Source organism: Culicoides brevitarsis, chromosome 3 (assembly GCF_036172545.1).
Source record: "Culicoides brevitarsis isolate CSIRO-B50_1 chromosome 3, AGI_CSIRO_Cbre_v1, whole genome shotgun sequence".
NCBI lineage: Eukaryota > Metazoa > Arthropoda > Insecta > Diptera > Ceratopogonidae > Culicoides > Culicoides brevitarsis.
The window spans coordinates 20905516-20921554 of record NC_087087.1 but is presented as its reverse complement, the minus strand read 5'-3'; the positions used below and the strand labels follow the sequence as shown (position 1 = coordinate 20921554).

The 16039-nt window shown below is 28.8% G+C and overlaps 3 protein-coding genes across 6 annotated transcripts; 2 read left to right on the top strand and 1 right to left on the bottom strand.

Moving 5' to 3' along the window:
- The first annotated feature begins 178 nt into the window (after window positions 1-178).
- On the top strand, window positions 179-2110 carry LOC134833110 (LIM and senescent cell antigen-like-containing domain protein 1). The gene is made up of 6 exons (XM_063847313.1): window positions 179-454; window positions 564-683; window positions 751-961; window positions 1038-1274; window positions 1339-1597; window positions 1667-2110. Exons 1-6 carry the CDS (start codon window positions 438-440, stop codon window positions 1861-1863), a joined length of 1041 nt encoding a protein of 346 aa, XP_063703383.1. The 5' UTR covers window positions 179-437; the 3' UTR covers window positions 1864-2110.
- A 564-nt stretch (window positions 2111-2674) lies between these two features.
- Window positions 2675-12315, top strand: LOC134835968 (rho GTPase-activating protein 7-like). 4 transcript variants are annotated; one of them, XM_063851036.1, is made up of 18 exons: window positions 2675-2966; window positions 3761-3948; window positions 4016-4182; window positions 4240-4461; window positions 4534-4697; window positions 4760-4866; window positions 4925-5066; window positions 8682-8764; window positions 8833-8904; window positions 8965-9119; window positions 9177-9337; window positions 9473-10286; window positions 10349-10418; window positions 10476-10853; window positions 10918-11110; window positions 11164-11424; window positions 11549-11675; window positions 11743-12315. In XM_063851036.1, exons 1-18 carry the CDS (start codon window positions 2911-2913, stop codon window positions 12163-12165), a joined length of 3783 nt encoding a protein of 1260 aa, XP_063707106.1. In that variant the 5' UTR covers window positions 2675-2910; the 3' UTR covers window positions 12166-12315. The 4 variants fall into 4 exon arrangements, with proteins under 4 accessions (XP_063707106.1, XP_063707108.1, XP_063707105.1 ...); XM_063851035.1 differs by lacking the exon at window positions 2675-2966 and adding an exon at window positions 3325-3667; XM_063851038.1 differs by lacking the exons at window positions 8682-8764; window positions 8833-8904; window positions 8965-9119; ... (6 more) ...; window positions 11549-11675; window positions 11743-12315 and adding exons at window positions 5666-5997; window positions 6058-6386; window positions 6460-6667; window positions 6724-6819; window positions 6878-7318 and having other exon boundaries at window positions 2685-2966.
- Window positions 12316-12581: 266 nt separating this feature from the next.
- Window positions 12582-15543, bottom strand: LOC134835969 (protein hairless). The gene is made up of 4 exons (XM_063851039.1): window positions 14731-15543; window positions 14513-14662; window positions 12825-14450; window positions 12582-12720 (listed from the first exon to the last, which is right to left on the bottom strand). The coding sequence occupies exons 1-4, from the start codon at window positions 15128-15130 to the stop codon at window positions 12692-12694; spliced, it is 2205 nt and encodes a 734-aa protein (XP_063707109.1). The 5' UTR covers window positions 15131-15543; the 3' UTR covers window positions 12582-12691.
- Window positions 15544-16039: the final 496 nt, after the last annotated feature.

The following is a 16039-nucleotide window of genomic DNA, read 5'->3' as shown; positions in this document are numbered from 1 at the left end:
TAACATTTTATTAAGTTTTAATACTATACGTAGTCTTTATTAGAAAGTATTACATATTTATTTAAATAAATACATAAAATAAAACATTTGACCCTTATCCAAAATTCTTAAATAAGAAAATCATATTTATATAAATACATGTTTATGTGTTGGTATTTACAAGTTGATTCTGCGTTTAATAAAATATTTTCCTCACGTAAATGAATATTTAAATTTTTTTTATTCATAATACGTTTTTCATTTTTAAAATTCTTTATTAAGTCAAAAGTTAAATTTTAATATTCTCTATTTAAAGTCAGTGGAACACCTAAGCCAAATACAATATTTTAGCCTTATTTATTGTTTAATGTTGCATCTGGTTTTTCCATAGAAATTCTAAAAATAAATTTTTAAGTCACACCTACGAATATTTTTTCTTACTAAGCAAATCAAAGTTGATGTCTCCCGTAACTGGGTAAAGAACAAAATTTTCTCTCTTAAGAATTTATTATAATTATTTAACAAATCCAATTAAGCAAAAATAGAATTCTCTTTTAACTGTAAGTACATATATTTCTATATAGAAATACCATGCCAAATATGTCCTTGGTTTCTATGGTATGTAGCCGTTGTGATGAAGGTTTTGAACCACAGGAAAAAATAGTAAACTCAAACGGTCAATTATGGCACACTCAGTGTTTTGTGTAATTATACAATATTCAAATAACCATATTATGATTTCATTTGACAAGTAGTGTATTATTTTTTTAGTTGTGCTCAATGCTTTCGTACATTTCAAGATGGGATATTTTACGAATTCGAAGGCCGAAAATATTGTGAACGTGACTTTCATGTTTTATTTGCCCCATGTTGTAACAAGTGTAATGATTTTGTAATTGGACGAGTCATTAAAGCAATGGCTTCAAGTTGGCATGCACACTGTTTCCGATGCGAGCTGTGCAATAAAGAGTTGGCTGATTCGGTAAAACATTTTTATGCGTTTATTGTCTATATTTATTTATAATGTTGTGTATGTGTTTTTTACAATGTACTTACAGGGTTTCATGCGCCATCAAAATAAAGCATTATGCCATGATTGTAATGCAAATATAAAAGCTGTAGGTCTGGGAAAATACATGTGTCATAAATGCCACGGAATTATTGATGATGGACCTTTGCGTTTCCGTGGTGAAGTATATCATGGGTATCATTTTAACTGTACCAGTTGTGGGGTAGAACTTGACTCCACTGCACGTGAAGTTAAAAGTCGTCCAGGCTTTGCAGCTAATGATATGGTCAGCTCTTTTTGTTATCTGTATAATTTTTTTTATGAAACTAAGTTTCAAAATATTCTTCTAGAACGAACTTTATTGCTTGAAATGCCATGATCGAATGGGAATTCCTATATGTGGTGCTTGCAGACGCCCAATTGAAGAACGCGTGGTCACAGCTTTAGGTAAACATTGGCATGTGGAGCACTTTGTTTGTGCCAAATGTGAGAAACCGTTTTTAGGACATCGTCATTACGAAAAAAGAGGATTAGCTTATTGTGAAACGCATTATCATCAGCTCTTTGGAAATCTCTGTTTTGTTTGTAACCAAGTCATAGCAGGGGATGGTAAATAATACATATTTTACTATAAATATCAAACATGTTTTGTTACATGTATTTTATCATCGGTTACAGTTTTTACTGCTCTGAATAAAGCTTGGTGTGTTCATCATTTCTCGTGTTCAGTTTGCGACAATAAACTCGATCAAAAGTCCAAATTTTATGAGTACGATGAAAAACCGGTATGCAAGAAATGTTATGAAAAGTTTCCTAATGAACTTAGAAAGCGTTTAAGAATAGCACATGAAAACACTATCAAAAAGCCGATATAAGCATATTCTGGTAAAAAAAAACAGAAACATTAAAACTACCTTTAAAAATAACTAATTTTACTAAAAAATACAAATTTAATTCAACAAAATATATTTCATGTGCCTTTAATATTTTTTTTTTAATAACATTTATAATTATAACATTTATAAACAAAATATTGGATGCAATTTTTTAACAAATATAACATATATATTTAAACCATATAAATATATACTATAACAATTTTAAATTTAACAATTGTAACTCTGCTAAATAATAAAAAAAATATGAAATATCTCAGTGTTTTTTATTTGATTACTTTGTCTTAAACTTAAGGTGTTTTACATTTATTTAAGAAAGAATACGTACAGAAGACCAATGAATGCATTCCATTTTCTGACTCGTTATAAAAAAAATTCGCATTTGAGATAAAAATTACATTCATTTACAAACCTATTGTATTAAACCAATTTTATTCTTATTTTTGAAATCAAAAATCCCTTCTCGAAAGTATTCAAATAAATTTAAATTAAATATTTATTTAAATTTAAAAAAACAAATTAACAAGTCATTCACAGCGCTAATTTTTACCGTTTTTTGAGTTACTTCGAAACAAAAATAAATGTGTTATTCTTTGTATTTTTACAGGAAATTTTTTTACGAAGTCATTTTCATTGGTTTGTCCTATATAAACTTAATCTTTAGATTTATTTATTTATAAATTAAATATTAAATAAATATTATTTACCTACACTACCTTTTTATTTTGCCCAATGTGAAAATCGTTTTTATGACTCTACTTTATACTCCTCTTACGTAGACAATTTGAGGGGGGGGGAAATGTGTAAGCGACATTTTTGATAAAGTTTTATTAAGGTTTGAAAAATATTTTTGTAATGAACATTAAAAGAGAATTTTTTTCGAAATGAGTTTTACATATGACAATAAATAAGTCTAAAAATAGTCTTATCGTTTTAAAGATTTGTCAAAAGAAAGTTTAAAATATCAGAATAGATATATGTTATATATTTAAAGTATTTATGTTTCAAAATTGATATACAAAGAAAATGTACGAAGCTAATGCCAATCAAAAAAGCAGAAAACCTGAAAAAGAGAAACGAAGGTAAACACGAGATATTTCTGAATATTTTATAGTTATTACTATGTTTCTGATGTGGTTAAATAAATTATGTAAATAGGTAATCATGAATGTATTAAAAATAATAAAATTAAAGGAAGTTAAAACATTTTTTTTACTTTTTTTCATACATTTATAAAACTGGTTTGTAAAGCCATTGTTCCTATTTGACCTTCATATTTTGATATACTTAAACTGCCTTAGTAAGTTTAAAAAGTTAAAGATTAACAAGGTACTGATATTTATAAATATTAAATGATTTATTAATATTATTAATAAACGCTCTAAATGGTTCTGTTAAAAGTGTTGATACCTTACATCCTTATCTTATCGTAATATTGATTTATGAAAATATTTTTGATTATTATTATTTTTTAAAAATTCAAAATCATGCCCTTAATGTGCAACAATAAAAAATGTTTCTATAAGAATAATAATGAGCATTGGAAAAACGTCACAATGGAAGCGAGTTTTGAAACAAGTCATCAAATTCAACTCACCCATTTAGAAAAATTTAGAACATTTAAAAGTAACAAAGATAATAAAGTGTTACATGATGATTTTACATATATTCAAACATATCCTCCTTGTTTTAATACCGAGCCTCAAGATTTTACATATTGCTATGGAATTAAAGGAAGTGAACCTTGTCAATTTACTACTGTGATTGACATGGAGGACTTTTTGTGAGTAAACATATAGAAGGAGTAGGATAATATTGTCAATATATTCATCATCTTGCTTAAGTGATTACACTATACGATTTCTTATTTTTTAAGGAACAATGAAAAGCGGAAAGAAAAATCAAGAGATGCTGCACGTTGCCGCCGATCTCGAGAAAGTGACATATTTAATGATTTAGCAACTTTGTTGCCACTACAGAAAAAAGAGGTGGAGCATTTAGACAAAGCATCAATTATGCGTTTATCAATTGCATATTTGAAAGTTCAGAATATGTTAAAAAATTGTATGTTTAAGTTACTTAAGTTATGTATTTAATTTTTTTTTAATTTTCATATATTTTCCATTCAAAGCAAACTTGTCTTGCAATATAGATTCTGAGAAAGATGTCAAGATGATTTCGAAATTTACTGGTACTCAAACCCTCAATACTTTAGATGGTTTTCTATTAATCCTATCAGAGGATGGAATTATTACCTATATATCTGAAAATATTCATGAATTCCTTGGCTTGTCACATGTATGTATATGATGGTTATTTTATTTAAATTTGCTCAAATACCTTTTAATCTTATAGATTGATTTGCTTGGACAACCGATTTGGGAATATACTCATCAATGTGATCATGAGGAACTTCGTGACTCACTTCATGGTCGACATATTAGCCATTTAGAAGTGCTAAATAGAACAAATTGTGAAGATTTTCAACCAGAGATAAAACGCGATTTCTTCTTGCGATTAAAATGTACACTAACAAGTAGGGGAAGAAGTGTGAATATTAAAAGTGCTTCTTACAAAGTAATCAAATTACCTACATATTCATTATGTGTTTTATTAATTTTTTTAAATCTCTTTGGTCTTTACAATAAGGTTATTCATATAACAGGACATATTGTTTGTGATGCGAAAAATCGTCATTTACTTGCAATCGCTAGACCCTTACCCCATCCAATAAATATAGAAGCACCTTTAGGTTTCACGACCTTTTTGACAAAACACAGCTTGGATATGAAGTTTAAATATGTTGATGACAAGTGAGTTATTGTTATTTTATATGTATTCAAATTTCTTATCACAAAATTGTTCGTATTTGTAGAATGTTAAATCTACTAGGCTACATGCCAGAACATTTACTATCAACATCTTTGTTTATTCTGCATCATGCAGAAGATTCAGAGAATATGTTATTGATTTTCAAATCACGTAAGTATTCATTTCAACCTAATTGTAAAACTTCTAATACATAATTCTTTTTATTTAGTAATTAACAAAGGACAAATAGAAACTAGACGATACAGATATCTTGCAAGATATGGTGGTTATGTTTGGGTAGTCACTCAAGCCACAGTTTTATATGAGAAACAAAAACCTTCAAGTGTTGTTTGCATTAACTATGCAATCAGGTAAAATTTATTTTTTACATGAGTCAATTAATAAATTATAAGTTCACAAAGTTATTTTTAAAACTTTGTGCCAAAAATCTTTTTGTATGAAACATTATTTAATATTATTTATGCATAGAGAAAAACTTTTTCCATAATATTCACCCTATGCATAAATACATCATCCATCCATATTATGTGTGTATATACTTTGAACAGAGAGTAAAATACAATTACCTACTCTCTGAGAAAACGTGTCAGCTGAAATGAGTTCTGTACTACACTGTAGTATTGATCAATTCTAGAGCAATACTACAAACAAAGTTGTATATAAGTACAAATAACATAACACAGTCCGTAAACGAACGAGACAACGGCAGCAAGCTGATAGTCTTCAAATTGCAAAACATTACATAACATTTATATTACAAGGAAAAGTAAAATTAATTTTCTTATTTTTTTATTATTTATCATAATTATGAATATAAAAAAAGTTAAAAATTTAAGTCATATTGAAAAACAACGAAAAAAAAAACTTATTAATGTTGTTACATAATATTGAAAATAGAAACATACAACCTTACTTAGGGATTTTTTTTATTATTTTCTATATATTTCAGCGGAATTGAAAATGAAAGCTCCATTTTATCGCATGCACAACTAGAAGCAAATAAAAATATCGAAATAAATCAACATAAAAAAAATAATATACCTGGATTACTGGTTGAAAAGAATTGCCAAATCACATTAAAAGGCAAAAGATCAGAACCACTTCATTCTCTAAGACGCTCTGTAACTGCTACCATATTTAGTACAACAGAAGCAAAAGAAAATCTCAAAAAAAAGAACACGCCACGACCTCACAACTCCACGCTAAAAATTTTCACGAAGCGAACAGAAGATATGAACAAAGGATTTTTAATGCTCGGGGAAGATAAATCTGAGATTACAAGTTTGTACATACTGATTGATGTGCATACCTAATATTTCATATATATATATTTCATTTTAGTGTTGAAAGATCATTCCGATGATTTAACACATTTGGCACCTACTGCTGGTGATAGTTGTATACCATTAGAGACCGTAGCAACTTTTCCAGATATATTCAACGATTTTATTATACATGATATGTATGATGCACTTTTACCAGATGATATGGCACTTGTTTCACAAGAATCTATTCAAAAACAACCTCAAAATTTAAATATTTTTAATAGTAATTGTATGGACGAAAAAATCCAGCAAAATAGTTGCAAATTGAAAGATCCTTTTATAAATCATAGAGATGAGTTACGAAATAATTTACCTCTGTCACTGTTGCGATCAGAATTGTCTAAGGTAAATTTTATATATATATATATATATATTTTTTTTTTTTCATATAATAATTTTCATATTTTATTTTATAAAGAGTCCTGAAGGCAGCATGCCATCACTGGGTAGTCCGGAAAACGATTTAGCATTTATAACATTGACCATGGAAGATGATTTAGATTTACGTGCTCCATATATTCCTATGAATGAAACAGAAGATTTACCGTTACTAATGTCAGATGATTTAATGTGGGGGGGGACACAACCAGAAAAAGAATCAAAAAGAAGTAATCAATCGTCCGAAGGTAAAAAAATAACAGTTCCCATTCATTTAAAATATTAAATATGAATTTAAATGCAGAGTTGGTTTCTATTCAAAACAAAAAAAAAAAAGTTCTGGACAAAAGTACAGAGAAATGTTTGCATCCTGTTGAATCATTGAAGCAAAAATTTGAAGGTAAATAAACCTTAATGAATATTATTATAATGTACTGTATTTTTATTATGTAATCTAGTGGATGCATGTAATTGGAAGGTTGAAGAACCTCTTTTGAACTTGTCAACAAATACATTAAAACGATCACAAGATATTGCGCATCGTATTTCAAAAAATGTATCCACAAAACGTCCGAACCTGACTGTTATTATGGCAGAGAATAAGAAAAAACGTCCGAAACATGAAGAAAGCAAAAAAGATTTTGTTAAGACACCAGCTTTTATAAAACAACTAATAGAATCAACTAAAACTTTGTCGAACGCGAAACGCCAACCAGATAATAGTCAGGAATACCTTTTATGTACAAAACCATCTACACAAACATCGGTTTTAATGAATTTGCTCATAAGTGGATGTGACCTTAATTCAGGCTACACATGTTTTCCTGATGTAACAAAATCAGCAAAATTATAAATTTTTACAAAGATTATCAAAAAAAAAAAAAAAAAAAACAATACAATATCAAAAATGCATATTTTTTTTAATTAATACATAAATTTGGATGTTTGGTGTAACATAGATTTAAGAACTATAAATAAATTCTCAAAAAATGTGATTTGTTGTTTTCCTTTTTGTCATTATCTACTGTTTTCTCAAAGACGAACTTGTCTTTGATTTGTCGTCACAAAACATTTTATTTCATGGTCTGAACACTACAAGTTACATTAAAAATAACATTATATTATTCCATTTTAAGTCCAAGCCAGTTCGTGTCATTTTAATCTAATTTGTGATGTTGTACATGATTATCCTAATGGAAATCCTTGTGGGATAAGAAAAATAAATGGGTAGTATTTAAGAAAATACAAGTAAAAATCTTGATTCATTGTTTTTATATCATTCAAAGAAGTCAGATCAACATGAGACTACTTTTTACATTACTCGCAATCATTCATTTTGTGCATAAAATAAAATGTGATCTTATCAACAATAACGATCAAATGGACAGTGGAAATAAATTCTTACAACCCTTTGGATCCACAGGTCGATTTGGCAGTGATTGGAGGAAGGAATGTAATAATAATTTCCAAATAATTTGGAATTGTGAACTAGAGCCACAAAAACAAGAACAGGATAAACATTTATCGAATTTGTAACAAATTATTATGTATCTTTTCTTTTCATTATGTTACAATTTCAATTATTTACAGATTGAGCTCTGAAAAGGTATTTTTATTGACAAAATCCAAACAATTAGATCCCAATTTGAGCTTACCAAAAAACAAGCAAAGTAATTCAGCTGAAGAACCTCACTTTATAATTTTGAGAAGAGAATCGAATTACCCCATAAATTTAGGTGTTTTGATTTGTGGCATTAATATTTAAAACACATTTACTTACATCTAAACATTTAAATTTTTTCATTAGACTATCGACCATATATGGACTTCATACCGCCAAGAGGAAAAAAAAATAAACAAATAGATGCTGCTTTCGAACCAAGAGATGATTTTTACCCAGTTCGTGGAAGAAAACGAACTGAAATATTAAATAAAAAATCTCAACATGCCGTATATGATGAAGATTTATTTTATCCAAATAGAGGAAAGCGAACGGATTACGTTTAAAAATTAACCAAAACTGAATTTAACTTTCATGCTGCATAATAACATAAGAATGTATATAATAATATAATTCATCAATAATCAATAAATCTGACTATTTGCTTCATTTACATTTTTTGGTGAAAATACATGTAACGCATGCGCTTTTAACAGCGAAGCAACAGTTATTTTATTGTTAGTTTAAATTTGTAAAAATAAATCAAAATAATAAAATATGCAACGGCGTATGTCTGTAATAAAGGATTATAAATTTTTCAGAAGTTTTTCTACAAAGATTGAAAATTGGTCCATTCGACGAGCTGAAGCACTTTGGAGAAAAATGAGAGAAAAAAAACTTGCGGGTAGGTAACAATACTTAGGTTTAAATGTCATTATTTTTTATTATTTTTTTTTTTGTTTTTGTTTAAAGAAATTGAAGCTCTAGAAGCTTGTACCTGGTTGCGCGCTGCTGGATTTCCACAATACGTACAATGGTTTCAAGGTAAATTGGTAAAGTTTTCTTTACTAATGAATTTATAATTAGTTTTTGGCTCTTGAATAGAAAATTTGTTTCCAATTGACTTAAGCACAGTTGGCAGAGATCATTGTTTTTTGGAGAATGATGCTTTGCAATCCCTTTATAGGCGCCTCGTTATTTTGAATAACTGTGCAAGAATAAGGGTTGAATTACAAAGAAAAAGTTCCTCAACATTAGCAGTAAGTACACAGCGTTTTAGGAAAAAAAAAGTACTTAAAATCTACATAAAAATGTAGGATAACGAGTCAGATGATGATGAAAATTGCGCTCTCAGTGAAAACTGGACATTTGAACCACAAATTCGACGGTGGTCTAGAGTCGTGGAAATGGGGCCAATTCATGTAAATTCACCTCAAATTGATACACAAAGCGAGACTTCTAATGAGTCTTTTTCTAGGTAACTAAAATATAAGTCGTCCGTTATCCATTAATGGCGTCAGTCAATTTAAGAAGTTAAACCTTAAAAACTTTTTTAGTCTTAATATTTATATATGTATTTTTTTTAAATACATGTGTGTTTTTTTTTTCTTAGAAAAGACATAAGCACAATTGAAATTCTTAGTTTTTCAACTCTGCCTCTTGGATTAGCAGTTCATCCAAATGGAACAGAACATAAATTTTCAAACAGTTTTAAGAGAACTGGAAGTGAAAGATTAAGAGATGGAGCTAAATCATTTTTCAAAAAAATTGAATCAATAAAAACAAAAAAAAAAGGGAAGAGTCAAAGTCGTGCTCTACATGATATTTCAATAACAAACAAAAGACCAGAACAATTAAATTTATTTTATTCCAAATCAAATCCAACATCTCCATTTTCAAGTCCTAATCATGGTTCCCTCACATCGTGTTCACATTTCTTAGGTCCAATCGTTAATACTACTAATAATAATAATATTCATCCAATACATGTTCAGCAATCAAAAGGAGACGATAGTTCTCTCTGTAGCGATAGTAGCCAAGGATCATCAAATTCTTTAACTTGTAAGAGACAATCTCGTTTTAAACGATTTTTAAAACAAAAAAAAAACATTGATCAAGGAACATTATCAGACTCTGAATGTCATATTAGTATAAAAGAAAATCGTAAAAGCATAAAAAAAAGAAAAAAATATAGCAATTGTACACTAAATATTCCAAAGCCAATAAAAAGAGGCGGCTCACTTAATTTAGGAAAAAATGAGGGAGTTATTACAAAAGGAAATATTAATTTTAATGCATGGCACACTTTTCAAGTCACAAATCGTAAGCAAAGTGTAAATGCACTAACTTTAACATCAAATGTCCCAAGACGTAAATCTTCTATATCAGGATTACATTTATTATCAATGTCATGCGGCCAATTACAGGTAAAAATTTTCTGGTTATACTATTAAAATATATCTATTTTATTATATACAATGATCATAAGGTCATAAGAAAACTCGCATTAGTTACATTAACGGGGCTTATGGAACGCTACTGTCCGAACCATAAAACTGGTAAATATGTATTATACAATGATAAAAATTTTATATATTGTTACAATATTAAAATAGGATGGCAGCATTGGGAGCTTCCAAAGTTCATAAAAAATATTAAATCTCCAGATTACAAAGACAAACAAGTCTTTGGCGTTCCCATATTATTGGTTTTACAAAGAACAGGTCAAGCGGTACCACAAAGTATACAAGGAGCATTAAAATGGCTTAAATTGAATGCTATTGAATGTGTAGGTTTATTTCGAAAGTCAGGAGTAAAATCACGTATTTCTAGATTGAAATATATTGTCGAAATAACTAGTGACGATACTCTTAGCACATATGAAGGACAAAACGCATATGATGTAGCTGATTTGGTAAAACAGTATTTTAGAGAGTTGCCGGAGAGTGTTTTAACATCTAAATTAATTGATACTTTTTTATCTATATTTAAACGTAAGTTTTTTTTTTTTTTGAAAATAACTATGTATTTAAATTAAATAATGATTCGTACATATAGACCTTCCGATTTCGCATCATTCTGACGCAGTTCAATCAGCTGTTTTACTTCTACCAGATGAAAACCGTGATGTTCTTTACTATTTATTAGATTTTCTTAAACATATATCAGACGGTTCGATGTATAACCAAATGACACCTTACAACTTGTCTGTGTGCTTAGCGCCATCAATTTTTCAAACAACAAAATACAAGTAAATATTTGTTCTAAAACTTTAATTTAATTTTACACCTATTTTTTTCTTAGTTCAATAGCTAAACCTAAAAGTAATAGAGGTTGGTCTACTTCGCGGGAACTATGTGATATAAACGCAGCTCATGAATGCTTAACCTTTATGATAAACCATTACAAATCACTTTTTTCAATAAGTTATGAAAGATTCGTCAAATGTAGCTTTAGTTACTTAGATGACTCAAAAGTTGCTTCACTAAATTCGCTCTGTGATGGAAATTGGAACGCATACTTGGTACAATGTACTAAAGATACAATAAAAGAAGCAAAAGAGAGGTCTTTATTTACGTATACATATACGTATACATATAAGCAAATATTTTATTTATTTAAATATTTAATGATTACTTTTGTTTATCAACTTTAACATAATAATAATATTGATAATTTATCCAAATAGATCACGAGGATGGGTTTCTATAAACTCTTTTGACAATTCAATTGACATATTTTACAAAAAAGTTGGAGATGGGCATCCTCTTAGACTTTGGAAAGCCGTTACTGAAATAAATGAGGACATTGAAAAAGTATAATAAATAAACATATTTTTTTTTATAAAAGTTTAGAACAAATAATAATTAATATTTTTTTTAGATTCAACATCATATCATGAAAGAACGTCACTTGTGGGATGCAAATATCCTAAGATCAAAAGTTATTGAACAATTGAACGAAAGAAGTCAAATATTTCAATTTGTGGTTGGAGGACTAAACTTAATTGACTTTTGTGTGCTTCGAAGCATTCAAACAGATTTACCTAGAGGGTCTTGTGTTATAGTAGAAAGTTCAATAGATCATCCTGATGCCGTACCATTGCTTGGTGGTATTCGTGGTGTAATTCTAGCTTCACGTTTCTTATTGGAACCATCAGGAGTGAAAACAACAAAAATCTCGTATTTGTCGAGAGTTGATTTGAAAGGGCACTCCCCTGATTGGTATCAAAAAGTTTATGGAAACTTTGTTTCACAAAATTTGTGTAGAATTAAAAAGTTCTTCCTCAAAAATAAAGCAGAATAAATAAGCAATAAATATTGGAGATCATAAACATTCCTAATTCCTTTTGACAAAGAAAAATACATGTTTTGTTAAAAAAAATAAACTTTTATTATTTATATGTATATCAAAATTAGAGAGACAATTTTCTTAATATTTAGAATTCTTATTACATAGTACAAAAGTTATGTCTACGGATTCATTTTTTTTTGTTTTAATTTTGTACAATTATCATAAAATCTTAATCTATATAATTTCTTGCACAATTATGTTTGATCACAAATACTTTACACATAATAGCAGTTTTTGTCAATTATTTCGTTAAAAAATAAAATTTATTTATATTTATAAAAAATATATTTTGTACATTCAGCGTAAAATTAATTTTTATTTTTCTTTACATTAAAAACCCATGGTCACTTTTTTTCTTCAAGTAGTTCAATTACTCAAAAAAAGTTACTGATCGCTTTGAAACTTTTTATGATACATTCTAATAATAAAAAAATAAACCATAATACTAAGTTTTATTTATTATAATAAATTTTGTAAATTAATGTCTCGATAAATTTAATGGAACATCTGAAAAAAAAACAAAAATATAAAGTTAGTATAAAATTTATATGATTTTTTATATTTATATTATTTCATAATTTATTCAAAAGTATTTTTAGGAAGAATTTTACCAGAGCTTTGTTCATCCTTTGTTTTAAATGCTTCAGATTCTTCTCCAGTGTTATTAGATTTATTTGTAGCCAAAGTTTGCTCCATAGGAACCCAGGTTGGATTATGTGAAACATTGAATTGTTCTAAGATTGGAACAGGTGATTGACCTACTAAAGAAGCAGGATAATGCATCCATAATGGATTTCTGTACATAGTTGCTGCAGCATATTGATAGTACGATGAGAAAGATGTATTAAGAAAAGATGTTTGGGGTGTGAACATGTATGGATACATTGAAGATGACGTATTCGATTGAACAAAAGGGGATGATACAGGGTGATACATGTTATTTAAATTATGTTCAATGTTTTCTTCTTTTCTAATAGTTAGTTCTACTTTTCCATTTGAGCTGTCTGTGTTGAATGCATCATCTTGTTGAAATTGTTGTTGATAACAAATGCCTTTTTTTGGCAGTGCTCTTATACCGGATTCAACAATAGGAGATAAACTTGAGCTATGCTGACGACTAGTGTTTATGTTTCTTGTAGGAGAATGAACCTTACTCTTATTGAGGACTAGTGGTGGTCTTCTATTTTGCAATCCTAATAATGGTGAGTATCTATGTGATGGAGATACTGAAGTATGTTGATAATGAGATGTTTCTGACAAATAACTACTTTTAATTTTATTATCAGCAGACAAAGTAGCATTTCCTTTTTGTATTGGTACGGATGTGGAATTACCATACTTAAATGTTTGCTCCAAGATATCTTGTGTGTTGGAGCCTAAAGTATCGTCTTTCGAAGTTATTTGTTCATCAAAACTTGTAACATTAGTTTGTTGTTTTTTTTTTGTTGATGATGATGACGATTCATGTCCAAGCAATGATGTGATACTGTAACTTGAAATTCGATATTGTGATGCTAATTGACATTTTGAAGTGTTTGAATGCTCTGTATTTGCCTGCTTAGTAGTAGTAGTAGAACTTGAACTCAAAGAATTAACTGGTTGCGTCTTAGTTTTCATATCTATTTGGTTACATTTAGACATAGAGGTTGTTAATTGTAGTGATTGTGGTAATGCAGATGAATATTTAGTACTACAAACAAGTGATTGTCCATTTAAACTACTTGAGGCACCAGTCTTACATCGAGATCGCTTGTAGAGTTTTTGAGTGTCTTCTAAAGATACCTTTTCAAATTCTCTGAGTATTCGTTTTCTTGGTGAGATATGTTGATGATGTGAAACATTTATATGATTAAGTCTTAATAGACCTGAGTTTATTCTACTTTTCAATTTTTGTATGATAATATCCAGCTTTCTACCAGTCTTTTCTTTGTTTATTACAACATTAAGTTTTTGTATATCATTTATGAAACATTTATTTGTGTTTGAGGTTTCCTTCTGCGTCTTCAATTCTTTTTCGTTTTTGATTATCGTAACACTTACTTTGCTTTCATCGTAAGGTCTACGGTGCTTTCTTTTTGCAGATTTCATAACTTCATTTGAAAATTTAATAACTTTTATAGGACGGTAATAGAACATAATCATTTCCTTTGAAACGTGTTTTTTCGGAATATTCTTCTTCCAATGATGATCACGTTGCGAGTATGGTGATGATTGAGCAGAGCTATTATCATCAGAGCCTAAAAATTTTAAGTAGGTATATTTGCATAATCGATCAAAACAAAATGGTATTTCAACTTACAACTAAATGATGCATTGCTGATATTGTTTTTAAAATTACCACTTATGCTAGACAGAACTCTAGGAGGCCAATATGCCTTTCGTGGTACAGATACCCATCCAATTTTATCGCCTTCGCGTGCACGTGCTAACTCCAAGATAAATTTTCCATCTAAAAAAGTAAAAAATAGTATATTTCTTCTACGGCACCACCAAATAAAACAGGAAAACCATACACACCTTTAAAGAATTGCAAACGGTCTCCTGTAATAGCTGGGGTATTGTTATTATTTGCTCTGCTTGTTAAATATGTGTTATCTTGTTTTGATCCATTTTTTTCCGTTTTCTTGAGATTTATAGTAGCATCATGTGGACTCATAGGAATTATAATGTTTTGATTTGGTGAACTAGGACTTTCAAAAGAGGATGAAACTCTCGATGCAACACAATTTGTATTTTCACTACTGATACATTCATTTGAACTTTTAGAAGTTTGCGTGGATATACTGCCATTTTCAGTATGCGTAAAATTATGACTTTCTTCTTGTTTCATTGTAGTTGCTGAATGTGAGCATTTTGTGGGTTGATTAATGTGAATTATATTTTCTAAAGCTAAATCTGTTTGTTTAATTAAAAACATAGTGTTATCGCATCACATTTTTTACCACGTCAATTTTTTCTTATTTTAAGTCCATTTTATATAAGTGTTATCTTCCTTTATTATTTTTTTCAACTCAAAAACACCTGATTTCTTATTATTTCATTCATCAAAGTTTTTAAATTTTATTTTGTTAAATCAAGTTATTTTGCAAATCATTATACTACTATTTTGTCGATTGCGTACACTATTTGTTAAGTTTCATGGGGAATCTCAATCAGCGTTTGTGTCAAGCTACATTTTTCACAGTAAAAATTTTGTAAAAAATAACATATTTTTATATGAACAGAAGTATTAGTTTTTTTTATTAATATATTACATTTGACGAACACAAATTAAATCAATTATTAAAATATTTATGATAAAAATAATAAAGACGAAGTAAAGTGTTCAGTTTTTCGATAGGCTACACATTTCACTTTTATACACCTCATTGCCGTTTTGCTCAAAAAGAATCCCGTGGGCTGTGATCGCCGGATCTCGGTTTTTCTATAGCACAATTAGAATTTATGACAACTGTGTCTTGGGTCGGTCACAAATTTTCGATAGTGAATAGGTGCTTTAAAAAATAAATGTTAGGTATATTTAAATAATAAATTTTTGGTAGAGCTAAACCCACGTCCGTGTTATATTTGAGTGAATAAAGCAAGTACAAGATGTCACAGAAACGCGTAAATTTTGCGAAGTTTTCCGGCCATATTCTGCCAAAAGGGGATCCACAAGTTGCAGTCCTTCTTAAACTTTTTCGGTGTAAAAATTACATATCACCGACGGAAATGTCCGAAAACAGGACAAACTAGCAACCTCACATATCTCATACCTGAAATGATGCCTGAAATCCAAGCTCAAACTAAATTTTTTTCTCTAAAAATTTGAAAAATAATCTTTTGA